The sequence below is a fragment of the Peromyscus eremicus genome, chromosome 4 (assembly GCF_949786415.1).
Source record: "Peromyscus eremicus chromosome 4, PerEre_H2_v1, whole genome shotgun sequence".
Lineage (NCBI taxonomy): Eukaryota > Metazoa > Chordata > Mammalia > Rodentia > Cricetidae > Peromyscus > Peromyscus eremicus.
In genome coordinates, this window is record NC_081419.1 from 108,559,999 (window position 1) to 108,577,350 (window position 17,352).

At 39.5% G+C, this 17,352-nt stretch overlaps 1 protein-coding gene across 1 annotated transcript in view; it reads right to left on the minus strand.

Annotated features, from left to right (window-relative positions):
* Positions 1-17,352, minus strand: part of Hao1 (hydroxyacid oxidase 1) — a 51,159-nt gene that overhangs the window by 23,001 nt on the left and 10,806 nt on the right. The window contains exon 3 of the mRNA XM_059259601.1: positions 4,428-4,683. Coding sequence (XP_059115584.1) covers positions 4,428-4,683 — 256 coding nt within the window. The remainder of the gene's footprint in view (positions 1-4,427; positions 4,684-17,352) is intronic.

The following is a 17,352-nucleotide window of genomic DNA, read 5'->3' on the forward strand; positions in this document are numbered from 1 at the left end:
CCAAGAAAAAGTTTTCAGATATCTTGACAGAGAACCACGATGGGGTGTTTTACCAATGGCTCTGAAAGAAACTGCCATGAATGCTATTTTTATTCAGATCATGACGTGTGTGTGTGTGTGTGTGTGTGTGTGTGTGTGTGTGTGTGCATGTGTATGATCCTTAAAGTAACATCTGATATCCATTTTGTAAGTAATGAAAAAGACAACACCAAAATATTAGCATAACTATTTGAAGCTTAATTTTGAGAATCCTGAGCTGATAAATGCCACAGAGAGATCAAATTTCTTCCTTATAAGGGAATTGTTATTCCTGGGGTAGCCCTTAATATATTTTTTAATTTAACATAGAAATTGTTTTGATTTTAGTAAGTTAGTACCAAGCAACAGTAATAATTACTAAAGTAAATATGTTTAAATAACCAATAGTATGACTAAGAGGAATGAACATTGATGGTAACATACAATTTTATAAATATTGATAAGGTAATACTAACGATAAAGCCACATCTTTATATTTAAAACTCTCAAAGTAAATTAAAACAAAATAAAAATCAGTTAAGTTCACAATACCATCAGAGTATGGAAAGAAAGAGAAATTCACGATTTACAGCCTTTTTCCGTGGTTAGAAAAGCACAGTGTTCAGAACATACCTTGTCACTTCCTTCTCAGTGGAGCCAGGTGGTCTAAAGACAGACTGGGGCCACAACCTTGGAATTCTAATCCTGTTCAACTTTTTCCTAGTTATCTTACACTGGGAAAACCCCAATTGCATTAGTAAATTTTTATGTGCTGATTAAACAATCACATGCTAAGCACCTACTATCTACCAGTATTTTAGGTATTTAGTAAACACCAGTAAAGAAGTGAGCAAAAGATCTCCATCCATCGCAGAAATAGTAAACACGTGAACTGTCAAGTGTGTAGGAATGGAAGTACGATGTAAAACAAAGGAGGACAATGGGGTAGAAAAGGAAGTAAACCAACGGGCAGAGGCTCAAGTGGACATTTGAAGTGTGGTGACAAGGGCAGATCTCATTGCAAAGCTACTCCAAAGATGAACTCAATAGGGTTAGGTTTGTTTTGTAACGGCTCTTGTAACAATTAACCACAAAGGCAGAGCCTCACAATGTCACAAATTTGTGGGATACGGCACACTGGCTACTCTTCCAAGACACAGTTTCGATTTTTTGGTACCTACATATCAGCTCACAACTATCTAGTTCCAAGGGACTCAAAGCCCTTTTCTGACCTCAGTGGAGCACTATGGTACACAGATATATATGCTAGCAAAAACCCATACACATAAAAAAATAAGTCTTCATGTTACAAATGTATTCCATTTACAATGGTTAGAAAGACCAAAATGGTTCTCACTGAGCTCAACTCAAAATATCCAGTCCGTCTGCCTTCCTAGAGAAGAACAGATTAGCTCACTTGTTCTCTCAGTGACAGCCCAGCCTCTTGGACACAGGGTTCCAAACTCTCCTTTTATCATCTCAACTCCTCTGGCTGTCATTTACACCTTTCCCTAATAAAAACGCATCGTTGCATATAATGTCTACTGTGATAAAACCAGATTATCTCCTGTCTAAAGATCCTTGACTCACTCTGCTCGGCCAAGCTCATTTTTCCATGTAAGGTATCAGGTTTGAAGGTTCCGGTGTGGACACCTTTGGCCTCGGTGTGTATTCCTGACAATGATTTGATCTTGTTGCTTTTCTTTAAACTTTTTGGAACTGTGGGGGAAGGGGGACAGACTAATCTTAACCCGGGTAAATGAATCATCTCTGTGGAGTACGAACAAGACCAAAGGCCCCTGCCTGGTAGGCTCCGAAATCTGCGTGGTGAGCTGGCTTTGTCCCTGCTTCTTCTAGAGTGGAGGATTTCCTCTTTGCTTCCCACTTTCATGCCAGTTGTAATGTGCACACACACATATGTTTTGCATATAGACCAAGTGGCCATTACCAACCCCCTGAACTCTCTCTGCTCCCGGGTGCCAAGAGTCAGGGCCCTCCCCTCCACCCGGGGCAGAGGAAGTAGCAAAGGCTGAAAGGAGCCAGGCTTAGCGACTCATTCTCCCCCGGATTTCCTGTCTCCCTCCCTTGCCAAACCTCACTTCTGAAAAGCAGGCTTCACCTTCTATGAGTCAGGTCAGTGCAAAAAGAAACTGATTTCATATCGGGTTGTTAACAGATGAGTTCTGCGGGACAAATGAAGCCTCAAGCAGAAGGCTTGACCTCCTCCAGTTTGTGTGTTCTGTCTTCAGAGTGCATGCGGGCCCCTGAGACGCTGAGCAGAAGTCCCTGTACTGCCCTGCTGCCCTCAGGACAAGCCCCACCAGTGTGCAGGCCAGGGTGGGGTGTGCCCAGCTGCAGGATGTTTCCGTCTTCCCCATAACCTGGATGTGTTGCTCGTGATTTGATCATCTTCAGAACAGAGCTGTGACAAGCTGGAAACCCAGGGCCACTCCTGTGAACACTAATAGCTGAAAGGGGTCTTTGTTTCACGGCCCGCCACATCATCTGGGCAGAAGTCCAGGGGCAAAGGAAAAGGGGGGAGCGTTCAGGCCTGTGGCTCATCATGCAGTCACCTCCGTGCTGAGAAGCGAGGGGTCCCAGCTGGGATACACAACAGTGTCCTCCTGCTCACAGGACTAGATACCCACTCGTTTGCTACGCAGAGCAGGAAGCACAAAGCAAACTCCATGATTCTATTACCATCGCTGTTGTTAAGAGTGATGCCTTTAGGGAAAGAGGAAAAGGGCCATTCCTTCACAAACAACCGAAGGGAAGGGAAATAAGGAGTGTTTCCTGTAGGAAACAGCGACAGTGTGAAACTAATTATTTTTGAAAGTCTAAAAAAAAAAAAAAAGAAGTAGGCAGAAGGTGAGTGAAGACTGCATTTTAGAGAAGTTGTAAGTAGTTGGCTTTCTGGTGAATCTGGCAGGCTTAGGATTAGGTCAGGAGAGGCAGTTTTTGCTTTTGTTCTCTTCACCCTCCATGGTATCTGGGTAGCCTGTCCATCGGATCTGTGGCCCAGCTTTACTCCAAGTCTATCATTGGCTTACTAGAGGTACTACATACAGAACTAATATCCCCAAACCTGTCTGGGAGTGACAAACATTCCCACTAATTACATCACCTGTTGACATACAGCACAACAGCAAAATCTTTAAAGTCTCATAGGTGTACTGGTGGCTATGGGAAGTGACAATTTTATGGTCCTTACACAAGGCTGTCTATAATGCATAGAAAGTCTCATTTCCAATAATCAGTTTCTCCCAATGGGGAAACCTGACCTGAGCTTTGCATCTGTTCATTTTGAGTTCTTTCACAAAGTAAACATCGGATGCTTTATCTTTATTCTTTTATCTTTCTTTGATCTTTAAAGCCCTAGTAATTGCAAACATAAAATGTAGACAGAGTGAGCAGTGACCCCTGTAGAACGAGCCCTAGACTTCTTGCAAGACATCCATAGACACTCAACATCAAATACCATCCACTAAGATAAAGGTTTGATGTCTGTTCAAATATGTATAGGCCCAAGAGATGTCACACATCTGTCACAACTGGTATGAAAAATGCAAGAGGTCCTTTTGGTATAAAACATGGAAGGAGAAAGCAACGAGGAAAGACATGTCTAGCTGAACGAACCTGAAGTCCTCTTTCACTGAGCTCCACTGAGGTCCTGGCTTTACTCAAGCTGCTTCTACTCCTAAAATGCTACAAGGGAAGGGACAATTAAAAGTTAATCACAGGTTAAGTGACCCAATGAAATCATTGTAGTTCAGTTTTAGATGATGTAATGCATGTTTTTTGCCAACATGAATGAATGAGTGAATGAACAAATCTTGATCCATGGATGAACCATGTGAAAGAGGAGCATAAAATGAAGTAGAAGATGAAGGATCAAATACATGGCTCCTTTTTCCTCCATTTTTTGTCCCATTTTACATCTCCCTAGCCATGTCTGCTCCTAATACAACTAAAATTAAAATATGAATGTGGGTCTTTGATTTCCACAAAGAAAGAGGGTACCAGGATCACAATAAAAACTGTACCTATCCAAAACTTATCTGCATGCTATTTCATACTTCCCAAAGCCTTAATGCATGCTGGTAATAAAATCTGTTTAATTTTACAAATATGTAGTAATCCATCCTGCTGTAATAGCTCAAACATGTGACATCCCAAGCAGCAACACTTGCTAGAGATTATACAGATATGTGGCAGTGGCTTTCTCTAGAACACAGAGCCTGTCATTCCCAATGAGATCCTTTTAACCACGCTCTAAGGTTAATGTCTCTCTGGAGATTTACATCTCTATGGTATCTACTTGCAAGCTAGAAGAAGAAAAATCAGCTTTTGGAGGTGGCCCATGAAAGGGACAGAGAAACCCCACTCTGAGACTGTGAGACCATACTTACCTTAGTTGTGGCGGTAGCTTGAACCTGTTCCGCACATCATCAAAGCGATTGCCCAGGTAAGGGGTGTCCACAGTCACAAATATGGCCTTGTAACCCATCTGCTCAGCTCGCTTCACTAGCTGCCTGCTGACCTCACGGTCCTTGTAGATGTACAGTTGCATCCAGCGAAGTGCCTCAGGGCCAGCCTCTGCCACTTCTTCTATTGAGGAGGTGGCCCAGGAACTCAGCATCATGCCAGTTCCCATGGTCTGACAGGCTGTAATGGAAAGGAGAAAAATCAATGTAGACCTGGCTCCGCTTCTTCTCCTAGAATGGGGTTTTGTTCAAGAGGGAAAGACCTCTGCAAAGGCAACCTGGCAGCATGAACTCAAAACTTTAAAAATGAATAAATAAAACATGCATTGATTGTTATAACATTCTGTGTTATCGCATATTGTGAAGAAGAATAAGTAAATAACAAAGGATATGCTAGCACTGCAGGGGGAAATATGGAGGGCAACCTAAATGACCATCTTGGGTACTGGTTCTACTGTATATGATTAATATATAAGATGAAATACATACAACCATTAGGGATAGCACTGTTGCGAGGGTTAATTTTATGTGTCAGATATTTGGTTGAACAAATCTGGATGTTACCATGAAGATATTTTTAGATGAAATTAGCATTTAAAGTAGTAGTAGAATTGAGTAAAACAGATTGCCTACAGTTGTATGGCTTCATGTAACCTGTGGAAGACCTAAAATATGATTGATATCTCCCAAGAAAGAAAAGGAAATTCTCCCAGCTGACTGCCTTTAAACTTGACATTAATATCATTTTTCATCAGGTCTCCAGCCTTCTGCTTAGTCTGCAGATTTGAAGTTTTGGTGCCTCCATAATTATGTAACCCAAGTCCTAAAAGTGAGACTCTATCATAATATAGATAGAGATATGGAGATAAATAGACAGACAGATAGATAGATAAATAGATAGATAAATAGATAGATAGATAGATAGATAGATAGATAGATAGATAGAGATGGTACTGATACTGATATCTATATTGGGGTATAGATTTATTGATCCCATTTCTCTGGAGAACTCTGACTGTTAAAATTATAAAATATTCACAGACATACAAATACAACAAAGATATATAGATATATTAAGCAAAAAGTTAAAAAACATGTAATGATTCTACCTTTCTACAAATTATAGTTCACTTAAACAAACAACATTAATGAGTAATAAAACCATGAGTGAGTTCAAGTTTTCCTTCCTTCTTATATTTCTAAATTTCATTTTTAACACATTTACAAAGACACATTCTACAATTTGTACCTCCTCTTAAAAATGTATGAGCTAGATATCAAAAACATAGGCATCATTTTTTTGTTTGTTTGTTTGTTTTTGTTTTTTGTTTTTGGAGACAGGGTTTCTCTGTGTAGCTTTGTGCCTTTCCTGGAACAGGTTGGCCTCAAATTCACGGAGATCTACCTGCCTCTGCCTCCCGAGTGCTGGGATTAAAGGCATGTGCCACCACTGCCTGACTCAGAGGCATCCTTTTGATCAAGGTAACAATTAATGAGAAAATTGCCTTAGAAGAATTTAAAGAATGTTGACAAAGGGATTCCCTCCCTAATAGGTAGTAAGACAAGTGAGTTAAGTGGAGGGGAGGCTAATTTGATGTTTCCGTGCTATACAGGAAATTCCAAGAAATAAAGCATAAATATCCAATGCTGGTTACAGGATCCCAAGTCACTCATATCATCTCAATGGTCCCTTGTGTCAAATGGGAATGAATGTACTTGTCCAAGTGGCACTCACAGGATGATGATGGGAACCAAGTAAGATGATGATTAGGAAGTTTCTCTGAGGGACTCAAGAGTTTCCATGCTCAAATTTTAGCCAACAACAAAGTCTCCTAGAAAGCTTATCAAAGTGGGCCTTGTGGTCTCAACTACAATTTTTTACTTCATTGGTCTCCTATTGGTCCCCAAGGATTTGACTATTCCAGACAATGCTGCTGCCACCTATGCTGGATCATACTCAGACACCGAAGTAGTAGTATCAGTTACTAATAGTAAAAGTCTAAATTCAAAGGCTTTTAAAATGAATTTTATTTTGAAAACACACATATTACATTTCCAATGCCCTTGATGGTATCTTCATTCCAAACCAAACATGGCAGCTGAAGAGCATCATCCCTTTGAGACAGTGTTCATCCCAGGAGCTCATTTGAGAATTTCTATAATTGGTTCTCAAGGCTTGCAAATCACTGTCCATAAGAAACACATTTTACTAGGTAATAATACATCTGGATCCTTGTCTGATTTTCATTAAGTTTAGAAATGTGGAAATAACACCAGAGGGCAATGAGTCCTTGAGTCAGAAATGTCTAGCCAACACTTCACCACACAGAGAAGATTTCCTGAAGAAGATGTGACCTAACTAATGTCATACAGTGTTGGGCAGCAAAGTAAGACAAAAACCCAAAGTATCTGTCTGTTTGTACAGGACTGGTATCCATGAGAATCTCTGGTAACCAAACACAGATAAAAGTAGTTCCTCATGGAAGGATGAGCAAAGGGGACATTCAGATAATCTGGAACCTTCATGAACTTAGCAGTCCAGTCAACCACAGCTCTGCCAGTTGAAAAATGGAAATCTTCAAGGACTTTCCTCAGCATCTAAGTATCTATAGACATTGTACAGAGATTGTGACAATGTTCAAACAATTCACAAACCATACAAACACCAAACTGTCTAATTTGCCCCGGATGTCAGCATTCTCAAATACCTTCCCACAATCACTTGAGTACAGATGTCCATAGAGAACTAGGGCAGTCCATGCCTACATTACTTCCAGCTGTTCTGGAGCTACTCATCCACCTCTAACATTTTCTAACTTGCTTTTCCCTCCAATACTGGGGATCCAACCCAGGGCATGCTATTCATGAATGTTGTCACTAAGCTATGGCCCCAACCACCATGTTTATTTTTCAACAACTAAAATCATGAGGGCTTAAATTTGGAATTGCAGAGCATAAATTCTAAGTCGCCATTTTTTCTGGTGGCAAGAATTTAATAAATGTTTGTGATTTAATAAGAGTCTACTGGGAGCAGAGGGAATATCAGAATCTGGGCATGATGAATCATCTGTTGGGGCAAAGCTATTACAACCGGGAAAAAGCATGGGAGAAATCGTAAGGGGTTCCATGCTTCCTGAGCAAACATTGCTGATCACTCTGATTCCTAGTCACTGGTGGTCACTTTCTGTGTCCAGGGAAAATTATTGATGCATTATAGCTGTTTTTTTTTAACATATTTCAACCTTAGAGTAAACTAAAGGAATATAAAATTTTACAAGGCCCATTTAGAAAGAGAACTGAAAATGTGTCTATTCAAGTAAGAACAGATCTGAGAATGGATTGGTTCATGCCAGCTTGACATTGATACTCTTCAGTGTACTGATGTTTAAATTACAGACCAAATGCCATTGCACATCCCTGTTACTCAGCACTTGGGAAGCTGAGGCAGGAGATTTTCAAGATTAAGGCCAGCCTGGATTTCCTGTTGCAACAGCTCAGGTCTAAGGCCAATCTCAGCTACATAGTACGTCCCAATCTCAAAAATGAAAACAAATGAGTGTACTTCCATTCTACTAGGTAAGTAACCATAGCTGTGAAGTAATTATTTTTCTGTCCTTGGTTTCTTTCAAATGTACTAGAGTATTTAATCATGCCATCAGTTCCTCCCCTCACTGAGGGTTCCTTGGGTCTTTTACAGACCAGTAACTTCTCTAATGCCTGGCACGCCTTAAAGGATCCACACCTGTTACAGCATAAGAGACCAGCATTCTAAGCATCATTTTTACCAGGTTAAAGCCAATTGCTGTACTGGATGCTAAAGATTTCACATATCACCTTCACCCGAGAGTCAAAGATAAACCTTTCTAGCTCACTGTGTACATTGGAGATAAAGATTACAAGTTTTCTAAGTATCTGAGCATGGTCAAGCTTTGTTCCAAAGTTCTAGTTGGAGAAATCCTGATGATTCGCACACACAGCTATGCTCATCTTTTCATTCTCAACTGGCTTTGAATCTCCCTGTGCAGCTGGAATCTATGACCACCTACTCTCAAAGGTAAGAATAGCTAGATTTAAGTCTGCAAAGGACAGGCTTCAGCTTTCCTCTCTAGTCCCAGATTTGTGGCGGTCCACCACACAGCTGCAATGGTGACTTGATATTTTCACAAAGCCAGCTAAACAGAGCTCTCAGCCAAAGCACTGTTGCTGTGAAAGCCTGGCTCTTTCCAGGGGTGAAGGTTTCTAATACTGCTTCCAGGTTCAAGACTCACATCGTAAAGATAACATATCCAGAGCCAGTGAGATGGTTTAGTGGGTAAAACACTTGCCAGGCAAGCCTCATGTTCTGAGTTCAATCCCCACATAAAGGCAGAAAGAAAGAACCAACTCCACAAAAATTATCCCCTGACCTACACACACACACACACACACACACACACACACACACACACACACAAATGATAATAATAACAATAAATTTAAGATAACATATCAAGAACATACTGCCAAGTAAACATGACTCCCCATGTGACCTCTTAGAACTTTGTTTTCTTGTTTTTACTTCCTCTTTTATCACCCTTAAGGTATAACTTAAAGAATAGACCTCTACTGAGAGAAAGCTGTTTGTTTCTTTGGTCTCACTGAACAGCCCAGCCTGACCTGGAATTTGGTCTGTATTTTGGGCTGGCCTTGAACAATAGACCCACCTGCCACTACCTCCTAAGTGTTAGAATTTTAGATGTGTAGCACTATGCCCAGCTAAACTCTTATTTTAAAGTTTTATTTATTAGTTTTATTTTATTCCATGAATATTTTTCCTGCATATATGTGTGTGCATGCATATGTATGTATGTATGTGTGTATGTATGTATACCATATGTGTGCTTGGTGCCCACAGAAGCCAGAGAGGATATCGGATCCCTGGGACTGGAGTTGCTGATAGTTGTAAGTTGCCATCTGGTTGCTTAAGAACTGAACCTGCAAGAGCAACAAGTACTTTGAACCCCGAGAAATCTCTCTAGCTCCCCAGCTAAACTTTTGGTAGCCTAGGTTAAGTCAGAGTTTGTTGATAGACTTTGTGTTCCTTTCCTCTCTTTATTGGTGGTAGCAGTCATGTGTTACGCCATTGACCTGAGGCAAATTCAGACACTCCTACATCAACAACAAAAGAGACAACAGTGTGGTCACATACATATAGGCATTGAAAACAAAGATATATATATATATATATATATATATATATATATATATATATACATACACATATATAGTATATACTATACTACGTTACAGTATCACTGGATAGTTACTTAAATTAAGACAAGGTCTGTGACTATTACCTCTGTGTGTGCTGAGGTCATGTGACTAACAAGGGTTAGGTGCAATAAGTTCTAGCACAATATGAAAAAAGTGGTGGTCCAAGAGCACTGTGAAACTGTTCATGATTTTGTCAGAGACCTGTTTTTTTAACATGATTGTAAGTTAATATGTACCTTAGTCAGCAATGTTTCTTGTTTTCTAATATACATCTATCTATGTATCTTAATTGACAAGTGGTAATTGTGTATATGATGGTGGTATGATGTGGTGATTATTTGATTTATATGCACATTGTGAAAGATATTCAGTTATGCTAAATAATATGCAACTAATTTTGAGATGAAAATACCAAAAGTCTGTTCTTCAAGGCTGGGTATGTAACTTAGTAGAGCACTTAAATAGTATGTACAAGGCTTTGAGCACAACCCACAAATCTAACAAAAGGTTAAAAATCCTATTCTTTCAGCAATTTTGAACTATATAATACGTCAGTATTCAATGTGGTTTCATGCAGCACAATAGCTTCCCAGCAGCTGTTTCTCTAGCTTGCTTTAGACTTTGATTGACACCTTCCTTTCTCCATTCTCATGCCTGAATCCTAGCTTCTCCTTTCTATATCACCTAGACTTTGATTGACATTCTCCTTTCTCCACCCTCATCCCCTGACCCCTAGCTTCTAGTTTCTATCACTTTACTCTCTAATTCTACAATATTCCATTATGCATCCATGCCACATTTTCTTTATTCATTCATCCATTAACGGAATCATAGGTTCTTCCATTTGTAAACAATGCTGAAATGAACATGAGAACACAAATAGAATTTTAGCATACTAATTTCAATTCCCTTGTATACTTACTCAAAGATGGGATTATTGGATCATATTTTATTTTAGTTTTTAGTTTTTAAGAGATTTCACCGACCTACAATGTTTCAGAACAGCAAAGAAAACAGTTAACAAGAGAAATGACTACCAGCAAACTGGAAGAAAGCATGGCCAAAGCATATACCTGATAAGCAGCTGATATTCATAATCCATGAGAAACTCAGTTCAATAGCCAAAATACAACCAGTAAATCAGGCTGTTCAATAATGGTAACAGTGCTTACTTCTGCAGGAAATTCCTCTCAGATCCACCCAAATAAAGGGTCTTATTAAAGTTAAATCATGTATGCTAGGGCAGGGCTACACATGAACTAAGTAGTATGGCTCTGCCCCATGAAGTCACCATCCAGCAAAAGCTTAACTACATGTTTAACCTGTACCATCTGTAATTGGCTACATAAGAACTGAGCTACCCCTGGGGCTGACACAAAGCCTAAAATCTAATGTACAGTGATTTACATAAGCTAGCACAAGTTAATAGCTCAGCAAAACATCATATCTGGCAAGGTCTGCCTTACGGCTGAGCAGTGCCATTGTGCCCCTGCAAAGGTGGCAGGTTTCTTTATTTCAAGCCTTAATGAAAACGTTTCCTTCTGATCCAGGTAATATGGATGTGGAAGAGTGATGATAGGACACCTTTGTGTTGTGTATATTATAAAAATTTGGATCCCAAGCCCACCCATGCCAGGTCTTCAACTGAAAGTGACTCTGAGTGCATCTCTCTCATGTACTAGAGTTGTTGTATCGTTTTACATGCTCGTCCTGAGATCAGCAGGCTCTCAGAAGACCTGGAGGGTCTTTAGAAGGGAATGATTTCCATGCTGTATCTAACAGCTTCACATCAGAAGACTTAATCCATTCCTATGGGAACTGTACAGAGCTTTCACCCCAGGATTTGTCTATCCTTCTAAGACTTGATGTCTATCTAATAGGAGCTATATAGATGTTGATGAAATTCAAATTTTGACTAGGTGACCTGGAGTGAGACCTGAGATGCATATTTCCTCAAAGCTGCTGAGTGTTTTCAAAGCTGGTGACCACCAAACATTCTTTTGAGAGCAATGTAGTATGTATTTTCTTTCTGATGTGCTCATCTAAGTTTATGGCATATATTTGTAAAGAACTCCCAATCTAAAGTAAAGAAAATGAGAGAAAAACTGACCAGGGGTAACAGAGTGGGCATTTGTTCTCACATGGCTTGCCAGTTGCTGACATCACCCTGGTGACACCTCTTTGTTCTCTGTTGGTGCCTACTGGGGAGGGACACAGGTCATATGCTATATTTGCTCCCATATCCACCTCTGACTGGTTTTACAACAGGAGTTAAACTGCATTGAAGTAACTGTCCTCAGTGTATTTAACCATCACCATATGTTTTCCATAAGCTGGCTTATCCATAGTTTAATCAGCTTCCTAGATTTCAGATTAGAAGGATAAATTAATGACTGAACCCAAATTTAAATGTCCAAAGATGGAAAAGGAGAAAGAATAGTTACCCAAAGGTAGGAGATTACAATTCACCAGTTATAAAATAGCTTCCAAATGTTTAATGTCAAGTCCAGGAGTCTTATGACTAGGTTATTGAATGATCAGATAAAACAAAACCTCATCAGGCAGTTTATAACATGGAAGAAACTATGACAAACCTGAAGATGTTCATCCACAGTTATACCAGAAAAGTTATGACTATTATTTGAAACATTAACTTGTGAGAGACCATCTCATACTCTGAATGGGGCACAACAACTGAGCAATTTGAAATACTTTGATTTCAAATGATTTATTTGAACATTTTCTCTCTTCTATGGGAAAAGAGACTTGAGCTTCCTAAGTTATGTTCTTAAAAGAAAAAGGAGAGAAGGGAAGAAAAAGGTTTAATTTGTTCAAAAGTCTAAACTTTTAAGATGCATTTGATTAAAATGCTCCTTCAAAACTTAGTCACCGAAACATCTGTGCTGAAAACAATTTTGTTGGAAAAACGAATTTTGTCATCTGCACAGGAAGTCCTTGTGTAATGGGGAAAATATGCGGTGACAGAGTACCAAGCCACTGTGTGTTCTAAACTCAAAGTCTGGCATGCTGAAGTGCTTGCATAAATGTACACCTTAAGGTCCATTGCATGTCAGCCTTTCATCACGCAGGGACTAATGACACGACCCATGCTGCTGAGAGAGTGTCTTAAAGTGTTATTAGGCTTCTCTAGAAAAAGAAAGTTCTGGGGAACTTAACTAAGTGAAGTGTAAGTTATGCTTGAACTATTCAGAAATGGTCAAATAAACCTTAACTTACCATTTAAGGACGTTAGCAAATTTAAGTACTTTCAATGAAGGGAAGGAAACCAGGTTTAATTTTTCAATTCTTTTAACAGAGCAGAACATCTTCAAGGATCACACTAGCCTGGCACTGTGCTTTGAGATTTCTTTGTTAGCATACAGAGAGGTGAAGGGCCATCAGTCCCAGTGACACCTTAGAGCTCACTGGCTTGCTTTAGCCCCTCTCTAGGGCACAACACAGAGACACAATAAAACATCTATTTGTTATCCTCCTGTGCTCTGACTGGGTGGTCCGGTCCTGTTGTAACTGGCAGATAATTAGAAAGAGATGACCCTGCAGTCAGGCACTTCCTAATGATGATGACTTTGATGAGCATCAAGGTTATACCTGGCAACTTCAATCAACTCCCACAGCTTAACCCCATCAGTGCTGGGACACACTACACCCTAACTGCTCATTGTCATAACTCAATGTCCACTAAGAAGTCACAAAAGCAGTCACATGCTCTCCACAAAGCTACTCAATTAACGCACATTTTGGTGTGCAATCCTTGATATCTTGCCATTTGATATTGTTCTTTAATACAGTTGGGTTCTAATTTTTAATAGTCACTTTTGATGAACAAATTTTATTTCCTCAAAAGTGATTTTGATACTGAATTTAACTTCCAGAAAAAGATGAAATTTAAGATGAAATTGTTTATTTCATTTCAGATTCTCCTTAACTTAGAACAGTTCAACTTACTGTTTTCTAGTTCATGGTAGAAAGAAAATAATATGCCTTCAGCAGAAACCATACCTCAGTTTTGAACCTTATGATTTTCCCAGCCCTCTTGTTTGTCGTGTTGGACAGTAGCTGTGCACTGTGACTTCTGTCACTCAGAGGAGCAGAGGGCCAACAACCAGTGTGAACTGGGATGCTAAGCCATGGGGTTCAGCAAATTTAGTGTGTTCAATGGATTTTTATCTTAACAATATTTTCAACTTAAAATAAGTTTAAGGACAATCCATTGCTACGTTGGGCACATCTGCATGCCATATAGCACCACAGGCTTTTTTATGTATTGTTTATGTTTTATGTGAGTAATATGTGTTGTGTGTGTACATGTGTATGTGATATGCCCCATTCACTACTTTTGATTGTTGGAAACACAGATTCAAATCATGAAACCAAGCTCAAATTACTTGGGAAAGAAAAGCATGGAATAGTTATTTTTTATTTTTAATTTACTTGTTGGCATGCTTACTTTTTACCAAAGTGAGATACTCCCTTCCAAAGGATTAGCTAACATAGTTTGGACACAGTGTGAGGTGATCATCTCTCTTCTGTTCCTCATTTTTTCTTCTTAGTGAAAATGAGCAAAATGTTAGGCAATGGCAAACAACTAAATCAGAGTTGAGGGAGCCATACCTAGGTTGAACCCTACTGTCAACCACTGACTAGTCTTTGTCCATGTATCCTCTTCTCCTCCACTGGCAAATAACAATGGCAACAATCTTGCAGGTCCATTTTGAGGAGTGATGGCAGGGAGATAAAATCCAAATATTACACCACCTAATATAGCATATATCCTCCACTGCAGGAAAAGTCATTTTTTTTTTTAAGAACAAGCCCACTGCTTTGCCTGGATTGGGTAAAACTGAGAACAACGAGGTTCTTTTCTTAGTAGGAATGTGGAAATGTATATCTCCCTGGTCACCTAGAATAACACATAAATATATAAATCAATAAAACTTTCAAAACTACCTCGTTTGAGTTAGACGCAAAGGAAATGACAATGTTTTCCTGTGGAGTGCTCTTCCAGTCAGTGTGAAGGCTGATCATTTAATCTCGGAAAATCTAGAAAATTCAACAGCTAGAATGCTCTCCTCCACTGTGATCAGTTCTCTGGAGTGTGTAGTTCTTTGTGTTACTCTCTTACACCTGCACCTTAATAGGTGGCCAATCTCAGCTGAATCCCCAAACTTCACTTTGGAATGTTTTAGGCTCAAAAAGAAAGTGTTCAGATTTAATAGTTTTATGGCCCATCAAATCCTGTGTGGTAGCGTCTAATTGCATCCAGCGGCAGGGATTTCTTTTAAAACTTTTTTTTTTTGACAGTTTAATAAGAATTTGCTAATATGCCGAGCATTCCTGGGACGCATTAGACAGAGATGACTTTCTCTATATAGGAGGTCCCAGCACTCCCTCATGTGGCCTTTGTCCACATAACAAGCTAGAAATACAAGAGTAAATGATTCTTTTTCCTTTATTATTCCTCAGTTTAAAGCCAATAAATTAATAGACTCATGCAACTCCGTGGAAGATGAGGTAAAGCTTTATGATGATCACTATGTGTATAATGAGAGAGCTTCCCTGGTAGTGCCTGAAATACAGCAGCAAGCATTTGAGAACTCAGACTTGGGGCTGAAGAGGTGGCTCGGCTATTTACAGCTAGGCTCACAACAAAAAAAGACAAATCAGAGTGGTCTACTCACCTTGCAAGACAGAAACCAAATCTAACTGTGGCATCTATTTTATCAGCTAGTAAGATTTATGACCACTGTTTGCTAATGCCTTCAACATGTGAAACACAGAGGTGATTTATTTTCTTCCCTGAGGAATAAGGAAGACAAAATCTTGGAGGGGGGGGCATTTAAATTCTTTTATTTATAGACATTTACAACTCACTAAATTTAGAACAATTTTCAGTTGTTAAGGTGTTAAATAATGTTCTGCAGCAAATCTTTCAGTCACTGCAAATGGCCTGGCAGTGGTAGCTAAGAAAAACTGGATGGTGATGGTGCACACCTTTAATCCTAGCACTCCAAAGGCAGAGGCAGGTGAACCTCTGTGAGTTCGAGGCCAGCTTCATTTACAGAGCAAGTTCCAGGACAGCCAGGGCTACACAGAGAAACCCTGTCTAGAAAAACAAAACAAAACATCAAAACAAAAAATCCACAATGTTTCCCAGCCACATCCCTCCACTTCAGGAGAGTTTTAGAAACTGTAGTTTCTGTTGGTGTATAATTCAAGACTCCGTACACATGCTCCCAAGCTTCCCTAACAGCTTTCATTTTCTTTTGTTTACTTCTTCTTCTCCAAATCAAAAGCATAAAATATGCTATGGCTTTGATTAATATTCTTAGACTATCACATTGGGCTTGCTTTGAGTCTCTTGCAGCAATTAATGATATTTGGGAAATATCAGTGGTTGATCAGGATAGTATAGCCAGCATGGACTAATTGAATAATAATAACATTGAGCAAAATATATTAAATACATTAAGTCACCCAGCTTAGAGGTCTGGATCAATGTATTTTAGGATAGTGCTAAGGACTAGATGAGATAATACATTTAAAAAGCTGAGACACACTAATTGCTCAATAAATGTTGGTTAACTTTCCACTAAGACTTGGAAGTGTCACTTTCTGAATCTCATAAATATTTACCAAATATTTATCTGTGTCTTCAGCAAGATCCAAAGATAAATATGCCTCCACTTCCTGTCCTATATCCCAGGAGAGCAGTATGGGAAAAGAAAGGAAATGCACACGAGCGCTCACTCCCTGTCCAAGCTCTCCAACCGCTGCCATAAAACCTACTAGAAAAGACGGAATCCCAGGAAAACATACAAGGGCATCTATATACTTCGAACTATCTGTCTTTGGTGGTCGGTGAAGTTTTAAATATAGTCAAAATTATTATTTTTTAAGTGTAAAGATCATTTACTCTTCTTGGGGGTTTTCTGGATTTTTGTGTTCTGTTTTCATTGGTTTCTTTCACTGATTTTGGTTCTTGTGCCTTGCGGTCATGGTTGCTAGTATTTTGGTTTGTGATGTAGCCCTAGCTAGTACTGACCATGCACCCCCGTTGGCTATCAACTCTTTGCAACCCCTCCTCCCAAGACCTCCTGGGTACTGAAGCTGCAGGCATGTGCCACTTTGATGAGCTGGTTTTATTTTGCAGTTTTCTCATTGACTTGTTTTTCTTCATGTTTTGTTTAGCAGTGGAAATCTTTCCTCAAAGAACTTTCTTTCTGAGTACTAAACTCACGACATAGCAGCAGCTGGCCTGCAATGTTTCCAAGGTCCTTCAGAACAGCCCCAGGCCCCTTGGGACACAGTACGCAAACGACTGGCCTTACTTAAGCATCTCGCTTTATCAGTGAGGAAACAGTAATCCTAGAGAGTGAAAATGACCTGCCACAAGAAGCGAAACCAGTTAGCGGTGAATTTCCACATAAATCAGATGTCACTGCTGAACAGCCCGGGGACAGTTGTAACCCACAAAAGTATTTGCTTTGGCTCACATGCTGTTGCCCTAAATGGTATTTTAGGGAGTTTTGATTTATTTGCCAGAGTATAAAAACAAGGAATTGTACATTAAAAAAAA